This window comes from Asparagus officinalis, chromosome 3 (assembly GCF_001876935.1).
Source record: "Asparagus officinalis chromosome 3, Aspof.V1, whole genome shotgun sequence".
NCBI lineage: Eukaryota > Viridiplantae > Streptophyta > Magnoliopsida > Asparagales > Asparagaceae > Asparagus > Asparagus officinalis.
Window position 1 is genome coordinate 1,241,164 of NC_033796.1, and position 19,720 is coordinate 1,260,883.

General features: G+C 37.5%; 3 protein-coding genes across 10 annotated transcripts; 1 reads left to right on the forward strand and 2 right to left on the reverse strand.

The window, feature by feature from the left end:
• Positions 32-8,526, reverse strand: LOC109832583 (putative pentatricopeptide repeat-containing protein At1g74580). Of its 8 annotated transcripts, none has more exons than XM_020399940.1 (7): positions 8,399-8,482; positions 5,247-7,892; positions 1,995-2,082; positions 1,576-1,904; positions 1,134-1,481; positions 418-569; positions 32-319 (listed from the first exon to the last, which is right to left on the reverse strand). In XM_020399940.1, exon 2 carries the CDS (start codon positions 7,783-7,785, stop codon positions 5,503-5,505), a length of 2,283 nt encoding a protein of 760 aa, XP_020255529.1. In that variant the 5' UTR covers positions 7,786-7,892; positions 8,399-8,482; the 3' UTR covers positions 32-319; positions 418-569; positions 1,134-1,481; positions 1,576-1,904; positions 1,995-2,082; positions 5,247-5,502. The 8 variants fall into 8 exon arrangements, with proteins under 8 accessions (XP_020255529.1, XP_020255531.1, XP_020255530.1 ...); XM_020399942.1 differs by having other exon boundaries at positions 32-322; XM_020399941.1 differs by having other exon boundaries at positions 32-316; positions 404-569.
• LOC109832587 (activating signal cointegrator 1) lies at positions 8,714-12,378 on the forward strand. The gene is made up of 4 exons (XM_020399949.1): positions 8,714-8,950; positions 9,616-10,242; positions 11,362-11,460; positions 11,871-12,378. Exons 1-4 carry the CDS (start codon positions 8,807-8,809, stop codon positions 12,192-12,194), a joined length of 1,194 nt encoding a protein of 397 aa, XP_020255538.1. The 5' UTR covers positions 8,714-8,806; the 3' UTR covers positions 12,195-12,378.
• On the reverse strand, positions 13,738-19,387 carry LOC109832588. The gene is made up of 8 exons (XM_020399950.1): positions 19,263-19,387; positions 17,793-18,146; positions 16,489-16,560; positions 16,250-16,314; positions 15,979-16,135; positions 14,480-14,560; positions 14,298-14,387; positions 13,738-14,169 (listed from the first exon to the last, which is right to left on the reverse strand). The coding sequence occupies exons 2-8, from the start codon at positions 18,081-18,083 to the stop codon at positions 14,047-14,049; spliced, it is 879 nt and encodes a 292-aa protein (XP_020255539.1). The 5' UTR covers positions 18,084-18,146; positions 19,263-19,387; the 3' UTR covers positions 13,738-14,046.

Sequence of the window (19,720 nt, forward strand, 5' to 3'; positions counted from 1 at the left end):
TGCAGGCTTAGAAATAACTCCTTGGACCTCGCATCGCCGTTCTTTCATGAGTGCAAATGTTCTTCACATTTCCTCGTGATTGAAGGTGACCTAGCGCGCACACAGAAACTGTGCTCAACCTTTGTTTAGATCACTTACATATACAATGTCATATTTTACGGGATAATATCTGATGGTAGCAGTTTAAGATCCCAATCTCTCTATCAAGAAGATACAAAGTTCTAGACGAAGCGAACGGTTTATTTACTGACGCATCAGAGAGAGTCCCTCCCGTCCATCCCTTGTTTATTTTTCCAACAGATCAGATCCTCAGCAACTGCTGCTAGCAAAATCATACAATGTTTTATGAGAAATTAATGCTGGTACTGGAGTAGGGTAATCATTTAGGCCGGAGATATCTTACCCAAGAAAACTCACATGGAAGATAATCTCCATCGTCGATAACACATGCAGTTCGTAATAGTTTCAAAGCTCCCTCGTCGCAGTATTGATCTGCTTTACGCATTTCACTTGCATTCTTCATCTGCTTCCACTACGTTTGCGTTTTTGGTTAAGACAGTACCGAGAGGCTGTAGACATTAACGAGGTGTGCATTAGTTAGAAGTCAAAAGTAGCAGTCAGTTCTTTCAAGGCAGCTCTCCTCTATTTGACAGCCTTAACCCATATTCAATTAGGATAATAATGGTTATGGGCAAAGCAATAACAAATTTGCGCAAAAAATATAGCACAAAACATGCATAGACCTCTAGCTTCATATACAGTATTTTTGACCAAAATTTGCGCAAAACATATAGCATCCACATTGTATACATTGATAAAAGTTATAGATTCACAATATCACAACACAAATCCGACAAAACACACGACATCACAAAATGCTCTCAATAAATCCAAATTCTAGGAAATAAACACCGAATAATAACAAATTTAATCAATTCACAACATCACAACACAATATATATGTCACATGCATACCAAAACGGCAAAATACTCTAAATAAATCCAAATGTATCAAGTCTACTCATACGACAATATATAGTCTAAGTTAAACAAATCCAAATGTATCAAGTCTATCCATACGACAATATATAGTCTAAGTGGAAAAGCTAACCATCTAAAAGTCCGCCCCTCACCTGTTGTCTCCCTCTTCGCACTAGCTCAGATCGTCGACGGCCTCCTTCGACTTGAGCTTGTATATGCTCGCTCTCGGATTGTGTGTAGGGCTGTGATGGACCAGCTTGCTATGACGGACTAGCTTCATCGTCATGTGTGCAAGATCTACCACGTCTTCGTCGGCGTCCATATACCATATCCTCTTGTGCCATCTGCTCACGACCTTCACGTCGATCCTCATGAGTTTGATGAAAAGCTCTACGAACCCTCGCCACAGTCCGATGCAATATCGATACGTGTACTAAATCTCCTATGGCGGTAGCTATACCCTCATTTGCAATCCCTTCTATGTCGTCCATAGCGCCTATCTACAATTACATAAAAAGATATAATGATATATATAAGAAACCAAAAGCTAACAATTGATTGAAAACACTATTATAATTTTCGCAATTTACTTACACATTCTCTCTTATCTACCCCCCTTGGTACATATCTTGCTTGTTGGGAGCGAATCTCGATTTCGTTGACTGGAGGCGTGGTTTGAGTGATTATCCAACGTCTAGTGATCCCCCAATACCATCTAATGTAATTGACTTCCTCCATCTATCCATCAACACATAATATCTATCCATCAACGCATTAAGCAGTGCTCAATCGATCTTCATCCATCGCAATTTTAAGCATGTGAAAAAACCTGCTTGGGCTACTAGCGCAATGATACAAGGATCTTCAAGTGGCTAACGCGTATGTCCAAGGCTATGATCAATCATAACTAGCTCTTGTCCTCTCTGCACAACAATGAAAAAAATATTAGAATATAACAATGAATAATTAATATATGACTATAAACTTATGACTAAAAATTTATCAATCATTACCGATGTAAACGATATGCTCTCTGAACGATGGTGTGACTGATCATAGAGGACGTCATCAGTAACCGGCCGGGAAGCATAGTATATATACCTGCACATATAATTGTTAACTTATTAGTTTTTACCAAATCAATAAGACTATAATAATAATTAGCTTCAAGATATAAGAGGAAGTTGATGTCTTATGATCCGTATTGACAGTGGGATTGCAACATGTATGAAGTCCGCAATAACCAGAGATCATAAATTGGCAATTAGATTTTTTTCTAACAATTGCATTAAGCTTCCATGGACACTTTGAATTTCTATCGCCTTCGGTACTTGTATTCTCTCCTTGACATTTCTCGTTAAAGTAGCAATTTACATGATAGCTAGTTGTATTGGTTTTCACCAGCTTGAATTTGACCTGGTTCTTGATTGCCCATTCACGTATAGCGAAAACTAAGGTTTCCTTATTCTCGAAAAGATCACATTTTTTAAAAGTGAAGTCCTCGGGTCAATCGAAATTAGGACCAAGCTCAACGAACTCAGCTTGTGAGGTATTTATCCACTCGTCATTTTGAAACTCTTCTGGCAACGGTTCTTCACACTCTACATAATCGTTGTTTACGCAATATTCATCCATCCAAAGAGCGTCATCATCGGTTTCTCCAATTGCACACTGCATACTATCAAGACATTCCTCATCTTCAACATCTTCATTATCATCATCAGCATATACATCCTCATCCTCTTATATAATAGAACCAACCGGTAAATTAACTGAAACATGACCCGACACGTTGTGAAACACGTCACTTGACATTGCACCTGAGTCATTTTTTAAGTGCAAGGCACTTTGAGATAATGAGATTTGATTTTCAAGCATGCGGGAGAACTCTCTGTGAGCATATGAAACTTCGACAACCCCATGCATTGGAATATTTTCAATGAACAACTCGATTGAGATTTGTTTTGCCGCAAGTTGTATCATAATATTCAATTCTTGATCATTAGTGATCTCTACAACAATTGTTCTTTTTTTATTTATTGGACAATTACAGAAGACCTTAATGGCATTTTCGGCATGATTAATTTTAGTAACTCTATATATTTGCTCCATCATTCTATCGAAATTACAATTTCTAGATAACATGAACATTTTTCTCGAGCCTCCTTCGTATATAAGCATATTATTCATTCCAACACTCAGTTTTCCATTGAATAAGCAAATCATCGGTATTCCATTCGCCATTTTAACTGGAGAATTAAAATTCATTATATGCAAATTAGATTTTTTTTCATATTGATAATCATAATTAAAATATACAATATTAACTAAACAATATTGAGAAAATTATGAAAAAATAAGAAATTTATACTTTGATGAAATTTCCGATTTCGTCGGTGTCAGAGAGATTAAACGGCGTCGGATTTCAACAACGCCGGAGGATCTTTGGGTAAGAGAGAAATTTGAGGGAGGAATAGGTAAGTTGGGAGGGAATCAATAGAATGAGGGAGAGAGATTGGGTTTGGGAGAGAGAGATCGGGTTTGGGAAGGAGAGAGATCGGGTTTGGAGAGAGAGATCGGGTTTGGGAGAGAGAGGGAGAACGGCGGGGAATGCTGTGCCATAATTTGGGGCATAGCTAGGCTATATATAGCCCGACAAATCTAAGGGACTACTAATCCGGTAGATTTGGGCGGCACAATTTGACTCTGCCCAGCAAACCCACGGGACTAGTAGTCTCGTGGATTTGCTTAGCCGAGCCAAAATGTCTCTGCTTAACGTACGGGACTAGTAGTCCCGTACGATTCGTGAAGCATAAACAAAACATACGGGACTACTAGTCCCGTATGTTTCGAGCATGCTGTTTTTTAAAATCAATCTCTTTTTGGCCTGTTGGCTAAAAAAAGATCGATTTTGCTAAATAATTAGCAAAATGGTCGATTTTGATAATTATTTAGCGAAAAAAGTTTTTTATAAAAACAATCCCATTGCTATTTCATCCGGTTATCATCGAGTTATGGAAATTTATCTGAACCCCACAAAAACTAAAATGGCATTAGAAGGCCTACCTCCACCAAAAAGATGACCAAGAAAACTAGTTTGATAAATGTTAAAACCTTACAAACTTTGAAACGATTCTGAATTTTGGTGCACTAGAGGTGCTTAACTTCTATGGCCATAAGTTAAAAGAAAATGACAATAGATCTGTGTGAAATATTCAAACAATTTCCCTATATATAATATTCTATTAATATTAATTAGAATTACAACGAAATCTTTAGAAATGGAATTTCTAGTTAGCAACTTCTATTACTATTGATTTTTTTCTTTTTTGTTCTTTTCGTCTTCTTAGGTTCAGGTTGAAAATAGAAGAGTTAAGTCGATCAGACAAAAAATCAAAGGGGGTTCATGGCCAAGGGTAAAGATGTGCGTGAGCGTAGCTAATTAAATTCCAGCTTCTTTTAGACTGACCTGTTCCTAATATTAACAACTGCCCGCCCCCACCCCCGGGCCGGAAAAACACACACACACCGAAATAAATAAATAAATAACTAAATAGAATACAACTTTTCCTGTTCGATTCATTTACATGGAGGTAGTCTACACACTTGTACTGATAGCATCAAGAAAATTAAATCACCAAATCTCACACTAATGTACTGTGAGCTTAAAAATTTTGAAATTGAAGTTGATAACACAGAAGTTAGACCTGTAGACTTATCATTGACAAACTCAGTAATTAACTAAATGCCTCAATCTGAATTTGATTTTCATGTACCTGTCAACGACAGATGGAGACATGAAAAAAATCAAGTGCCCAGGCTGAAGAAGTGCCCCAGACCAAAGAAGTGCCCCAAAAAGAATACAAAAGAACTGACATGAGGACACATGTATCATGGTATCATCTATAAAGTGCACCAAAAAGAATAAAAAAGAACTGACATGAGGACACATGTATCATGGTAGCATCTATAAATATGGTAAGATAATAATTTGTACCTAATGAATTATGAGCTCCTATAAAGTATACCTAGTAGATAAGCAAAACTAAGTTACTCCTATAAAGTATCCCTATTAGATAGGCAAAACTAACTTTCAAATTCTTCAAAACTTCATTGAAGCAAAACGGTAACCTTTCATCCCTACGGTTTTCCCATTCTTGAAAGTTTGGAGACATTCAGTAAGGATGGTCATCCACAGAGAGCTGAACAATTTAGTTCAAAGACGTTATAAGAATTATGCCAAATGGAGTATTTCATTAACATACCTATTTCAAAGGTTGAGATAAGTACATAAATCAGAATTCTGACACCAATTCCTTTCCCAGTCTGGTAAATTTCGCCTGATGTAGACCACACTTTATAAGGTCCAACAGCAAACTGATGTAAAAAAAGGATAATGTAGCTACCCAATTCATGAATAATATTGCCGGAACACTTTGATTGGCTTAAAAATATGTGCAAAAGCTGTTCATCTGACTCAGGTCCTTGAGACATCTATATATGATAAGCAACATAATGATATCAAGAATACTTTATTCGGCGCCTTTTCTTCAATTCCCTCTTATCTCTAATTCCATCATAGAGAAGTTCATATGCAAAATATGCAATATGGCATTTTTTAATCAGTTCCTCTAGGAGTATCTTTGGTGCAGCGATTTCCTTCTTATCAGCACTAAAAATAGTATGCACAACCTCTGGCACCACACCATTTTTGACCATTGTATGAATAACACCAACAGCTTCCTTCACTCTGTGGTTCATGCAAAGACAGTTTATTACTCTTCCAAATGTTGCCATTGATGGAACAAACCCCTCACCAACCATTGCTACCAGAAATTTATAGGCTCTGTCAACATTTCCAGTCTTGCAATATCCATTAACAAGTATGTGGTAAGTAAAAGCGTCAGGCAAACAACCCTTGTTGACCATCTCACCAAAAAGTTTCTCCGCCATATGGATATCCAATTTCTCAGAATATGCACATATCATTATATTATATGTATCAACTGTAGCAGAGAAATTTTCTTGTTGCATTTTTCTAAATAATTCGTAGGCTCCTTCAAGATCGTTATTCCTGCAGAATCCATGAATCAATGTGCTGAAACTAACAATGTCAGGAGTCAAACCTTCACTAGTCATTTTCACTAGGAATTCAGAGGCTTCTTTAACTTGGCGACCCTTGCAGAGGCTCTCAATCAATATGTTATAGGTGATAACATTAGGACGACAGCCCTTTGAAGCCATTTCTTTGAAAGTTTCCATGACTTCACCAGTATTTCCAGCCTTGCAAAGTCCATTTAACACAGAGTTGTAAGTGATTGCATCAGGAATAACACCATGAGTCCACATCCTATCTACTATTTCCAAAGCTTTATGCAGCTTCAGTCGCTTACAGTAGCCATCTATCAATGCATTGAAAGTAAAAACATCAGGAAGGAAGCCCTTTGCCATGGCATCGTTCATGACATTATACGCATCAGAAGCATTCCCCATTTTGCACAATCCATTTATTATGGTGTTATATGTCCAAGTATCTGGGCTGCAACCATTCTCAATCATCTCATTCATAAGATCCAAAGCCTTCAATATGAGGCCTTGATGACAGAGCCCTTTTATAAGTGAATTATAGATAAAAACATCAGGCTTCAAATCTTGAGCCAAAGCCTCATTAAATAGCTCTACTGCACGATCTATGTCGCCTTCATCACATAATCCATTAATCAAGGAGCAGTATGTTACACGATCAGGCACGAACCCCTTGAAGATAGCATCCTTCAGAAGTTTACATGCAGCTTGAACTTGACCAATTTTGCAATACCCATCAATAATTGTATTGTAGGTAAAATCATTGGGAACACAACCTTTATTTACCATTTTGTGTAAATACTCCTCGGCCTCTACAACCTTAGAGTTCTTGCATAAACTGCATATTAATGTATTGTAAGTTATAACATCTGGAATCAAATCATCATTCATTCTCTCCAACAGAGAAACAGCTTCTGTTAACTTGCCTTCTTTGCATAGGCCTTGAATCAGAATATTGTATGTATAAGTATTTAGAGATAGACCCCTCTTCATAACCTTGGAGAGGAGCTTGCTGGTTTCTACAACCTCGCCTTTCTTGCAGAGCACATGGATTAGCTTATTAAATGTAACTATATCAGGATAAAACTGTTCCCTAAGCATCTCATCAAAAAGATGACAAGCCTCGGATTGGTAGTTCTCTTCAAAAAGACCACAAACCACTGTACAGTACGTGATTGCATTGACATCAAACCCTCTTTCTGGCATATCCCTAAGCAGCTTCAGTGCGACATGAGGCCTTCTTGTTTTACAAAATGACTTTATTCTGACTGTAAAAGTATAAACATCAGGACTAATACCTTTGTCCAACATTCTTAGATATACTTTGTGTGCTTGATCAAAGTATCCATACTCGACGAGAATGTTCATAATAGCATTATAAGATATCACAGTTGGTTGACATCCAAAAAAATCCATTCTCTCAAACGTATCCACCGCATTCTGTATCTTCCCTCTCCGCCCGTAGTTCTTCATTGCACCAATATATACTCCCTCAAGGGAAGAATTATCAAGATTCATTCTCATCTCCGAAATGACTTTCTCCATACTTTCAAATTCTCCGTGAGATCCAAGCTTTTCTACCATACTCTTGTAAGTGAAGTGGGTATGTTTAAAGCCATCCTCCTTTGCAGCTGAATTGAACATCTCGAGAGCTCGAAGTGGATCCTTCTGATATCTTACGACCGTGACTATGTGCTTAGGGAGCAAAGCACGGCTCATTACAATAACCGAACCTATCAAATATCAACTGATTCCCATAAATCTAACCGCACCACAAGATGCTTCATCAAGTTCTATTTCAGCAACCAAATCCAACCAATCCAAACCTACAGCACAGTGCAGCCGTGAGCAAATAAGTAGATGCAGTAGCACATCTGCCTGCAAGCAGAAAAACTAGTGTCTAATGCCCAAAAAAGCAAGACAACAGGGGCAGAAATTAAATGATCAAAATGGGTTTATGGTTTCAATTTTCTTATCCATCAACTGAAGGTCTACTTCTGAAGACAAAATGTTGTCAAATACAAGTACTCTCACAGGAATAAGCACAAACATATAGGGTGGGTTATTGTTTTACTCTATAGAGTGAACGAACAAACTCAAAAGAAGCAATTCAAATCAATTAAACAGAGAGAATATGTTATAGAACTGCCAATTACTAGAAGAAGTCAACTAAATTGTTGGGACCCAAGCCCCTATGTCGTCCATCAACATTTTTTTCTACAAAAATGAGCACGACCCAATTAAATTCTACGGGAAAGAACCAAGCTTTACGATCTTCAATACATAAGCTGGTCGGAAAATCTTAGAAAGGCCAAATCTTTGAAGATTATACCTTGTTATTAGAAGAGGTATTAGCTTTCCAAGTTACTCGGGGTGAGGGGAAGTGGGCAAAATCTTTGAAGATTATACCTTGTTATTAGAAGATTGCAAGCAAAGGGTAAAAGGGATGGATCATTTTCTTTTTCAACCCGCACGCCAAACGGGTCGGGTACCCAGATAAAAAAACCAAATAGTTTACACGTATAGCCCCCAAAACAGCTATATTTGCAAATATATCCCAAATCAAGATTATTGATAACTTACCCCTCAATTTTTTTTTAAAAGACCCAAATAATAAATGCTGTTAATGTTCTGGGGGCATACAGGCGAAAAGCCCAAAAATAGATAAAAGAAAGGAAGGGGAATCGACGCTAAAACCCTTGTAGATTCGAGCGAGATCGAGAGGAGAGAGACGGCGACGATGGGATCAACAACAACAGGGGAGTGGTTAGAGAAGGCGCTCTCGCAAGCGGATTCGGGCGTGGAACTGGATGCGGATCTGATTTCGGGTCTCGTCTCCTTCTGTGAACTCGCTCCTCCTCCCGATGCCGCCGATTACCTTAGCGTACGTATCATGCCCCAGCTATTTCCCTGTTCTTTTCTTTTTTAATAAATTTTTTAAAGTTTGAATTGTTTGATTGAGGGCTGCAATTTTGCGCCTTCAATATCTACGAGGTTTAGGTTGGATTAACTAGGGCAAATCTGGAATCGAGAAATTTATAATTTTCCAGAACATTTTGTTATGCTACCAAGTTATCTCGTAGTTTCCTTCAAGTTGATGTCAGTACGTTGGGCGTCTTGTTGTAGTTGTTGAATCGCGACGATAGAATTTGATAAATAATGTTGGCGACCAACAATCAGAGGATGATGGTAGTTCAGGCATTTGGTTTTTAATGGCACTGCTGCTTCCACCATCATCAAAAAATGCTGGTCTTGGCGAATGGCAGATTTACGCGGAGAAACTTGTTAATGCAAGCCAAACGTATGTAGGGACAGTGAAATAATTAATGCGTAAAATAATTTACTGTCAGGTACCTTGATAAGAGACCTAGGTGAATGTTTTACCCAATATCTAATCACTGCTACAAACTTCGAGTTTTGACGTGATGTAATAGCTTCGCTGAATAAACTAGTGAAGTACCTGAATCATAGATCTTAATTTTCTTTTGTTCAATGATTTTGCTATTTGCTTTTCTCCTTTTAAAGATCTCGAGTATTTTGATGTCGCAGAATATTATAGGACCAGAAGCTGGTCAGCATATAATCCAGGAATACCTGCGGAGAAGAGGCTACGTGGATTCCTCCACTAGCATCCCAGATGTCCAAACATCAAACTCTCAAGGATACGTGAAACCTCCTGCTGATGAAAATGGGTTTGCTGTAGCCAAGAAGCAAACGAGACCACCAAAGGCGGCAGCTGCCATCACTAATGAAACTAAGAACAAAACAGAGATTTCAGAATCCAGCAACAATTCTAGGAGAAAGAAGAAAGCTGGAAAGGCCATATCTCTAGCTGAAGCTGCGAAAGGATCGGTGGTTTTCCGACAGGGAGAGCCTTGTTCATGCCAGGCTCGACGGCATAAGCTCGTGAGTAACTGCTTATCGTGTGGCAAAATAGTTTGTGAACAGGAAGGTGAAGGTCCTTGCAGCTTCTGTGGTGCCCTTGTTTTGAGAGAAGGAAGTACATATGCTGGTCTGGACGAGATTGCTGGTCCTCTTTCTAATGCAGAAGCTGCAGCTGAAGCATATGCAAAGAGGCTTGTAGATTATGACAGGAATTCTGCTGCTAGGACCACAGTCATTGATGACCAGAGTGACTATTATAATTTTGAAGGGAATGCCTGGATGTCTGAAGAGGTATTACGTCAAGAACTTTTATGATGCCTTTTTTTCCCCAATGAGAGTTGTATATTGCAGATTGATTCTTGAGTAATATCTATATTCCATTGAAGATTTGAGTCCATATTTCATCGATCTCTGTAGTTGATATACCTTGCATAACTTAACAAACTCCTTTGATCAGTTTTGCATCTCATTCCATTGTAGCATTTCAGCTGAATTTGTTAAGACTTGCATCCATGTATTTGAATGACTAGAAAATTTAAAAGTTCTACCACTAACACAAGAGTATATAATAGTGTATGTTTGACGCTTGATATGTATCTGAAGTAGGAGTTTTGATCTTAGTGATATCTGGCAATTTAAAATTGCTACTTGTCCGTAGACATTTTTAAGATTGCAATTATAGCAGGGAGTTGGTGGGGTTAGACCATTAGCTTTAGCCTGTTTAAAAGCTGAAATGAAAACTTAATTCATAGAATTTTTCATATCCCGCCTGTTTAGTTGAGTGATGTTCTAATTAGTAACTTTTATCAGAGTTCTGAATCAGATTCCATAATTCATAAATACACTTTCTGTTCACTGATACATTGAGATGTATGTGTTATTAGGCTTTATGTTTGCTTAAAGTCTAAGTAAGTTAATGCCTTTATGCTCCAAAGAAAAGCAGGGTACGCTTTCCGAGCTCTGAAATTGTTGAGAATGTATTTTTATAACCAGATACCTTCTTGTTATTTATTGTCAGTAGACTTACTATTTGTTGAGTGTATTCTTTTTATCAGTCATTCCAGAAGTTAAGTTTGAGCAATTAAGAGAATATTTCTAACAAGTTCCATGTTCATATGTTTTTAGTTGACAAGTTTTTAGGAATCATATGCATTTTCCTAGATGCAACAAGTTTTACTGACTGGATGCTTCATTCTTGTGTTTTCAGTTGCTCGTCTTGTTAAATCTTCCACTTCTTGAGTGGCGTAATTTAGTTTGGTACCCACTATACCCATTATATAACTGATGTTCCATGTCCAGCCCTTCTCTGATCAACATATCAGCATATAACTGGGTTGTTACTTCCTGTTTATAGTGAAATCTGTTGGTGCTGCAAAAGTTGTCTGATATTTTGTATTTTGTTTACTTCAGGAGAAAGAGCTTCTTCGAAAGAAGCAAAGAGAAATTGAGGAAGCTGAGAAAGCCCGGAGATCGCAAGTGGTTGTGACGTTTGATTTGGTTGGTCGCAAGGTTTGTTCTAAACCCTCTCTTGGAAAAAAGAAGGAAACAAAATTTCCTTCACAGAGGTTTTTGAAGTTTTGATGTGATTCTGATTATTTCGCAGTAGGGGTCCTTGTTATCCTTTCCTGGTCAATTCAGTTTCTCCTAACATGATTCCTTGCTAGTAGAATGGTCACTAATTGTAGAACCCATTTATCCTGCGGTGTCACAAGCCATCTCAGAGAAATTGGACCCCTAAAAGATGAAAACATGTCCAAATTCTTCTTTCCTTTGTAACAAATAGGTGGGTTCCTTCCAATATTGAGAAGAATATTTTTCATTAAGATGGCTTGAACTTTGTGACATACTGACCCTTCTCCAGTCCCTCTTTTTTTCTTTTTTTTAATTGGCTAATCCGTTCAGGATTCTATCAATTGCAGGTGATATTGAACAAGGATGGGACCTCAGAGTCGGAATCAGAGAACAGCATTCTCAGGCCACCTGAAGAAAGAGAGCAAAACCGTATAAAGCCTAATCCTACAGTTATACAACCAGTGTTTGTTAATACCGGGCCGGCTAGGGATCAAGTTAAAGGGAAACAAAACAACAACAGAGTAACGAAGGGTTTGTGCTTAGAAATCAGCGGGAGGGTGCAGCACGAGGGCCGTGGTCGGAAGTCTGCTGTTTCCGGTGAAGGTTTGTGGCCGGATTCACAAGCCACCGGTTATGGAGATGAGCCTGGATGTTCCCTTGATTACAACTAGTTTATGTGTGATTGGCCTGAATGTTGCCCTGTATTGCAAATGAAGAAGTAGTGTCGTATGCCGTTGCGTTTTAACTCAATAGTGGTCTCAATGAGCGCGCCCAAATCTTGATCTTTATGGCGTTGATTTCTGTAGATCAATTTCGTACTAAGGTGGATCTATATTTCATTCTTTCATCGCCTTTTACTCTATTCCTTGTTGCCGCCCAAAAGGAACTGCACTGGTAGTATTCCAGTTGAGATCCTAGTGCTTTTTGAAATCAGATCCTTGTGACGGGTCCTATGAAGTTTGTGTGCGGAACCCATAATAGGTTGCCACGTGTACTATGACCCAAGCCAGACCAAGCTCACGAACGTCAATTCCGATTCCAATTGAAGTCGAATACTTGGTTAGAAACCCCTTAAACACAATTAACTTGTTACTATTCAAGAGTTTTATCAGTTAAAAGGGTAAATATCAAACAACTCCCTTAACTTTGGATGGTTATCAAATGACCCCGATTAACTCTGAAAATATAAGTAAAAAAAACCCCTCAAGTCCAGAGATCGTTAGGAAAGCCTCTTTAACTTTGAGATTTTATCAGAAAATCCCACTAAAAGTAGTGGGGTTTTCTGGTAAAATCTCAGTTAAAAGGTTTTTTTTTTGATAAAATCTTGATAATTGTCATACGTGAGTGAAGTTTTTCTGATATTTTCAAAGTTATGGGGGTTTATCTGGTAATCATCCAAAGTTGAGGGGGGTCTTCTGATATTTAGCCTTAGTTAAACATTTTAACAATGAGAATGTTGAACCATCGTCCAATCAAATAGTGAAAAATTAGTGTCTTCCTACTCATATGAACAGAATAACCTTTAGGCTAAGGCACTGGCCTTCTATTAGAATACATCATGGAATTCAAGAGATGAGCAGAATTACAATTACTATAATTATTGCGTAGTTTCAATTTAATCAAGAACCAAAAAGAGCAAAATTTTAGTTTCTATAAAAATCTTATTTATTTAATTGACGAAGTTCCAGTTCTCCCTGTAAAAATGTTTAACTAGTCAAACATAATAAACTTGACCAGAAACAAATAAGATGTCTAAAAGCCAAAACTTTATTTAATAAATCAGCGTTTTAATTAATAAGCGTTCTAAACTTAAGGGGTTCTGATATTTTCACAGTTAATTGGGTGGGGTTATCTGTTAATCATCCAAAGTCAAGGGGGTTCTCTGATGTTTACCCTTTAACTAATAAAACTCTACTTGAACAGTAACTAGTTAATCGTGTTAAGAGATTCGTAACTAGTTATTAAACTTCAACTGGAATCAGAATTGACGTGGCAATCTATTGTGGGTTCCGCATACAAAATTTATGGGACCCGTTCTGAGGTTATCTGCACTCGGGGGCAACAGGAGCTTACGTGGCACTCGGGGGCAACAGGAGCTTACGTGGCACTTAGCCCGCCAAAATGTTTAGACTTCAAGAAACCTGTTACTCTATCAGATGATCTCTAATTTGATGAGCGCATAGACATAATCATTTCATCCCACAGTCCGCAAAGTTCGCAGAACCCTGATAAACCTCAACTTAAATTGAAAAAATGAGGATGCCCTCAACTAACATACCGATGTCTTACAAAGACACAAACTCATCAAGCGTCAACCGCATCTTCAGCACCGCCTCAACACAACGGATGCATACATGGACTTTTTATTTCCAAGTAAAACTTCCACAAGTATAGCTATGTACAACATAGATAAATGTTTGAACTTGGTGAGATTTCAGAAGAATGTATACAAAAGGGGAAACGGTAGGAGGCGTCTCTAGCGGTGTCACATAGCGGACACACGCTCAAACAAAAGGCGACGGATTACTCATGTGGCTCTTGTTGAGGAGTTGTAGGGGACTCAGGAGCAATGGTGAACTGCAGACCCCTTCCCTGCCCTGACTGGAGGATGAAAGCCACTTCTCTTGCTGCTAGAGCTGCTGCCTCCTGATTTTTTTTGACAGATAATATTCAAGTCAGACACATATCAAATACAAACAAACGAGTAAATTCCGTAACTAGGAAACAAATCACGGCAGATTATGCTAACATTAGTTGATAAATAATGCTTTTTCCTGTCGTTGCCTTCGACGCTGCAGAATGCTTATGGCCCAAGCCATGATGTAGCATGGCAATAGAAATCCAGCAGCACGCAACAAGAAGAGCTGTTAATCGTAACAAAAGACTGTTAGATAATAATTTGATAACTGAGCCGAAATTCTATAATTATCATGGGAATGGACATGACGTCACTCACAGAAAAATATGCAGAGGCATCATCATCTCCATCCCCATTAGAAATGGTCAAAGCATGCCTCAACAGCAAAAGAGCCATTAACTGCAAAAGGAAACAAGAACAGTTAATACATATTATTATTATTATTATTATTACTATTATTATTAGGACTGCAAATAAATAAGACATGGCAAAGGTTGGGGGCTACTAAAATAAAGAGGCACAATCTTGCACCATTATCGATGAGAAAATTATTAAAATATCATTTCAAGTCAGACCAACATTGCAACTTCGTACACCAGTATGGCCAATATCTCAGCTCGAAATAGAGAAACATCCTTGAGAGTTCATTTAAAAATGCCAATGTCTAATATGATGAGCACACTAGTCATTAATGCATCACCAAATTACAGAGCACGGTCTGGATCCCCATCAAAAGTGGGCAAGGCCAACAAAGAGACAATGAATCTCAGTCAGTTCAAAAAACAAACTGTGATGCAATAAACTAAGGTGCTCCATCATTGACTACTCAAACCAACACCAACAAGTAATACACAGTAAATGTGTCAGTGAAAATGTCTGAACAGTTTCTCACAAGTTAACCCATTTCATTCAAAGTATATTTCAAGGTTCCCAGTCTCTGGGATCCTTGGACATTTTAACCAATGCATACTTCTGGATGCTGATTCTCACTGAGATATGTAAGGATCTATGAAATAGAAAAATGTAGAACCAATGCTGAAATGGTTCTTAATGTAGCTTGTGGACTTTATTAGATTATGTCTACAGGTTTTTTGAGCCTTGTAAAGAAAATAACATTTTATAAAAATCAAAGTGGTATGCACATCCTTGACTTTTAAACATTCAATATTTTAGTCACCAGCAAGTCCGCATGTGTTATGCTTAATCTAATTTTCAACTTTATTACATCTATAGGCTTTTTGCTCCTTGTAAAGGAAATAACATTTTATAAAAGAACACACAGAGATCTGCATGTTTGACCTTTTAAATGTCCAATGTTTTAGTCTCAGCAAGTCCGCATGGGTTATGCTTAATGTAAGCCATGCTTCACACACTTACCAGAGGATTGCGCAAGGTAGCTGACAGGATAATGTTAAACAACATTAAGAACAACAGAAGATGCTAGGATGTGTTCAAAGTGCCTAATAAGTTACACTGCATGGTTAATTCATAAAAATTCGTAAGGCACATGCCGCACATCAATTTCCATAAGATACTAAAGACATTGAATAAACAAAACTAATGAGAAAATTACACATAAACAACAACAGTTGGTAGGATGTGTTCAAAGGGCCTAAAGTTACACTGTATGGTTTAATTCATTAAAATTTTGGAAGACACTTAAACATACATGAGTCCCTAAAGAAATTTAAAGAGAAAAAATATGTACTAAAGTAATTAAATTTCCACATGTCAAAGGATCTACACCTCAATATAAACATTTAACAAACTGAAATAATACCTTCATAGACTTTAAAATTAAAATACTAACGGCTTACAATTAGAGCAGCTGAGCGGCAAAATGCAGCACCACTGGCATTTGTAGAAGCATACTCATCGTACTCAGCTTCAAGAAAATGGCGCTGCGCCGCTGCCATAGCAAGGATTCGAGGATCACGCAAGTCCAGTGGAGTACCAGTGATGGTCCAACCTCCACTGCGAATATACAAAAAAAAATTGAATCTTATAATCATATTATTAGACATGAGAAAACATTGCCCAAATCACATATTAACTGAAAAGATAAACCAAGCAAGTATACAGACATACCTAATATCAATTGTAGTCTCATCTGGGTTAGGTCGAGGAGGTGCAGTATAGTCTGGCTTGTATGGCTGAAAATCATGAAATTAATAACTAATTATGATCAATTCCAATTTTAGCAATATCCTTGCACAGCGTATCAATTTAAAAATATTGACAGCAAAAACATTAATAAGAAACCAGAATTAGAACTCACCTCATGGCAAATCTCACACATTATGTCTCCTTTTAGAATTAGAACTCACCTCATGGCAAATCTCACACATTATGTCTCCTTTTTCATTGCACCAACGCTGCACACATGCCCTATGAGCATACTGAATCTCACACATTATGTCTCCTTTTTCATTGCACCAACGCTGCACACATGCCCTATGAGCATACTGTAGGTACCAAATTTGTTAACATCAATATCCACAAAATAATGATGGACCAATAAGATGCATCTTTAAGCAGAAACTAAATGCATGACATATATAATATGATTGGACACCAGGATCTTACAGTACGTCCAACCATAGAAAAATCCAGATTTCTACTTTACAAAACAGGTTTCATCAGGAGGATTGACAGACATATACTTCATCAGTAAAATACATAGGATACGTGTGTTCGACATGTGTGTCCGACACGGACACGACACGACACGGCTTCATGTTATGCGTGTCCGTGCTTCATAGATACAGATTATTACTTTATAAAACAGGTCTCATCAGGAGTGTTAACAAACATATACTTCATCAGTTAAAAAAGATATGGTGATGGAATCAGAGAGAACAATGACAAAGTACGTTCAATAATCTAAGAGCTTAAAAAGCATAAACAGCATGAAAATACACTGAAAAATTCAATCGGTAAAAATGTTAAAAAGGGAAGAATAGATTTATACTAATCACCTCTCAATAACAATTCATATCATGGCTTTAACTCAGCACCAAGTTCGCTCAACAAGTTTCAGGTAGTGAACTGCTTAATCTGATTGACAAGATTTTTTTTTATTGTGCGCAAGATCAAACGATAAAGAAGAATACAGATGGCCTATATTTGAAATATATAATATAAGAAGTTTATGAAATTATGTGCATACAATAAAGGTTTTGCTGCACACAAGCTATATTTCACATATGACATTCTTCTTGGAAAAATTTAATTAATCCCACTCATTTATTATCTCAAGTATAAGATTATCAACCATCATCAACAAAAAAGGCAGGAAAATATGAAATACAAAGATCATATCAATCATCAAAACAAAGAAGCAATAACTAAATAAATAATCCCATGTCATGACCCATGACATATACCTCCAAAAATGATTAAAATCATCAACTGCTTATAATTTGTAGTTACTTTCTCAATGCCTATCGTGTAAGCAAGACATCAATCTCACAATAAGTATTATAGAACGTTTGAAAATGGTAGATGGACCTAAACAACAAGTTGCAAAGAGTTACAAGACTTCAAACTGCCACAGTAAAAGAGAATAAAACAAAATAAAACATTAATTGGCTATCTATTTTTTATTTGGATTAGGGTTCAAAAAATAAACCTTCAGACTGCCACTACAAGCACAAGGAGTCTCCAGGTTCTTAATATGATCCTCTTCCTGGCAGATCCTACATTCTACCGTCTGAATGAGTGGCTCTTCCTCAGAGCTACTGCTATTTCCTTCCTCGTGCTTTTTAGTGGTAGAATCCTCCTTTGACGGCGCTAGAACAGAGGGGACAGCAGTGAGGGAAGAGTCTCCAGAAGAACCATCTGAACAGTCACCTATCTGTATCGTTTCAACAGACTGAGGAGTTATAAAGCGATCCACATACAACACTAGATGATCTCCCATTGCCAAAAGATATCTTTCAGACAAACTAGCCTCTGGCACAATTAACTTTAATGAGCTGAGTTTCTGCAATAAAACAAATTAATTCAGCTTCCTGCACGAACCAAATTCAGTGATGGCATCAACTTTTCAATCAAAACGCGATGAATGGAAGATACAATCAGCAGATTCATTGGACGGTGTTTTTCTGTTCCCCTTTCTTTTTATTTGACTAATATGTTGTTGGTTCCTTGTTTCCCTTATTAAAGATTAGAGATATATAGCTAAAAATCTTTCAAGCGAAAACTAAAAAACGGCTTCAGTCAAATAATCAATTCCTTTATCCAGGAACAAGAGAGAAAAAATTCCGAGTATACCACAATCGCTAATACTCGAGAGAAAAAACTAAAACTAAAACTCTAACCAAAATAAGTAAAACCCCACAAAGAAACCAAATAGTTATCCAGAACCAAAAACCATGAATTACGATGCTTTGCATTCGCAATGAAAGCATGGCGTGTAGAAGGCAAAAGCGTTCTATGTACATGTAGCCGCCAACACCATGAACAAGCATTTCCAAGAACAAACCTTTAGCCACAAACTCAAAACGAATCCTCCAGGATTTAAGTGATTATGAGACAATTCACCTACAAATAGTCCTTTGAGTTATGACAAAATCACGAGAATTTAATATAAAACCCTAAAATCTTCCAAAAACCACTAAACTCCTCCCCAAATAAATCCCTATAAGAAACCGCTCCAAGAGAGAGAGCAAAAAAAAAAAAAAGTCATCTCCTTTTCGAACGCGTGCAATGTTCATCGGACTGCCCTTACCCAAAGTTTCCCCTTTACAAGAATCCCAGCACAAAATTCCTTCAATCAGCTAATTTTTTTGGTGATGATCGACATCAGCAAGACCGCAGAGACAGAATACACATCTGATTTATTTAATAGAACAAAGGTGAAGTGAGAACCCCTTCGGAACCGCTAATAGAAACCCTAGTCCCTCAAAACACCCCCAAATCGGAAAATTACTTAACAAATTCGAAGATCTACATAGAAACCCAAAACAACCCTAAATCCACCCCCAAAATCAGCCATTTCCATTAAAAAGTGCATAAAACTATTGAAGATTTCCGACATGATCATAAAGAAATGAGGATCTAAGCAGAAAAGAGGTAATTCAGGGCGAAATGGCCTTACCGTAACCCCTGGAAGAAGAAGAAAATTCCTCTTTCGTTGTTCGATGAGGATGAGAAATGGAAAACTGATTTAAGTAAATACAATTTTGGTAACGCCCTTCTCAAGCTGTGATGACGGCCGTTAGCGTCCAGAGGCTTACGTTGACGGCCGTCAGTTTTGGTCTGTCCCCACGCGGTTACTTCCTGCCTTTAATTTAACGGTCGTCGCCTTTGGAAATGTCGGGCTTAATTAGACGACTTATTACCGCCGAAACGGGTATCCGAGAAAATAATAAAGGTAATAGAATAGGGAAAAGATATATATTATTGGATGTTATAAGGAAAATAGTTAGTGTTGGGAAGAACTCATTTCAATATTAATATTGTGCGAATTAAAAAAGTTAATTAAGCTTTAGGCAGAGTTAAAATAACTTATAACACTGAAACCAGCAAACCGATAAACAACAAACTATCAACATT

Coding starts and splice junctions, on each gene's coding strand:
- LOC109832583 (XM_020399940.1), bottom strand. CDS start 7,785: ATGAGCCGTGCTTTGCTCCCTAAGCACATAGTCACGGTCGTAAGATAT.
- LOC109832587 (XM_020399949.1), top strand. CDS start 8,807: ATGGGATCAACAACAACAGGGGAGTGGTTAGAGAAGGCGCTCTCGCAA. Junction 8,951..9,615: donor ATGCCGCCGATTACCTTAGC/GTACGTATCATG, acceptor TTGATGTCGCAG/AATATTATAGGACCAGAAGC. Junction 11,461..11,870: donor TTGATTTGGTTGGTCGCAAG/GTTTGTTCTAAA, acceptor TATCAATTGCAG/GTGATATTGAACAAGGATGG.
- LOC109832588 (XM_020399950.1), bottom strand. CDS start 18,083: ATGGGAGATCATCTAGTGTTGTATGTGGATCGCTTTATAACTCCTCAG. Junction 16,561..17,792: donor CTTGTAGTGGCAGTCTGAAG/GTTTATTTTTTG, acceptor TGTGAGATTCAG/TATGCTCATAGGGCATGTGT. Junction 14,170..14,297: donor AGCGTCGAAGGCAACGACAG/GAAAAAGCATTA, acceptor AAAAAAAATCAG/GAGGCAGCAGCTCTAGCAGC.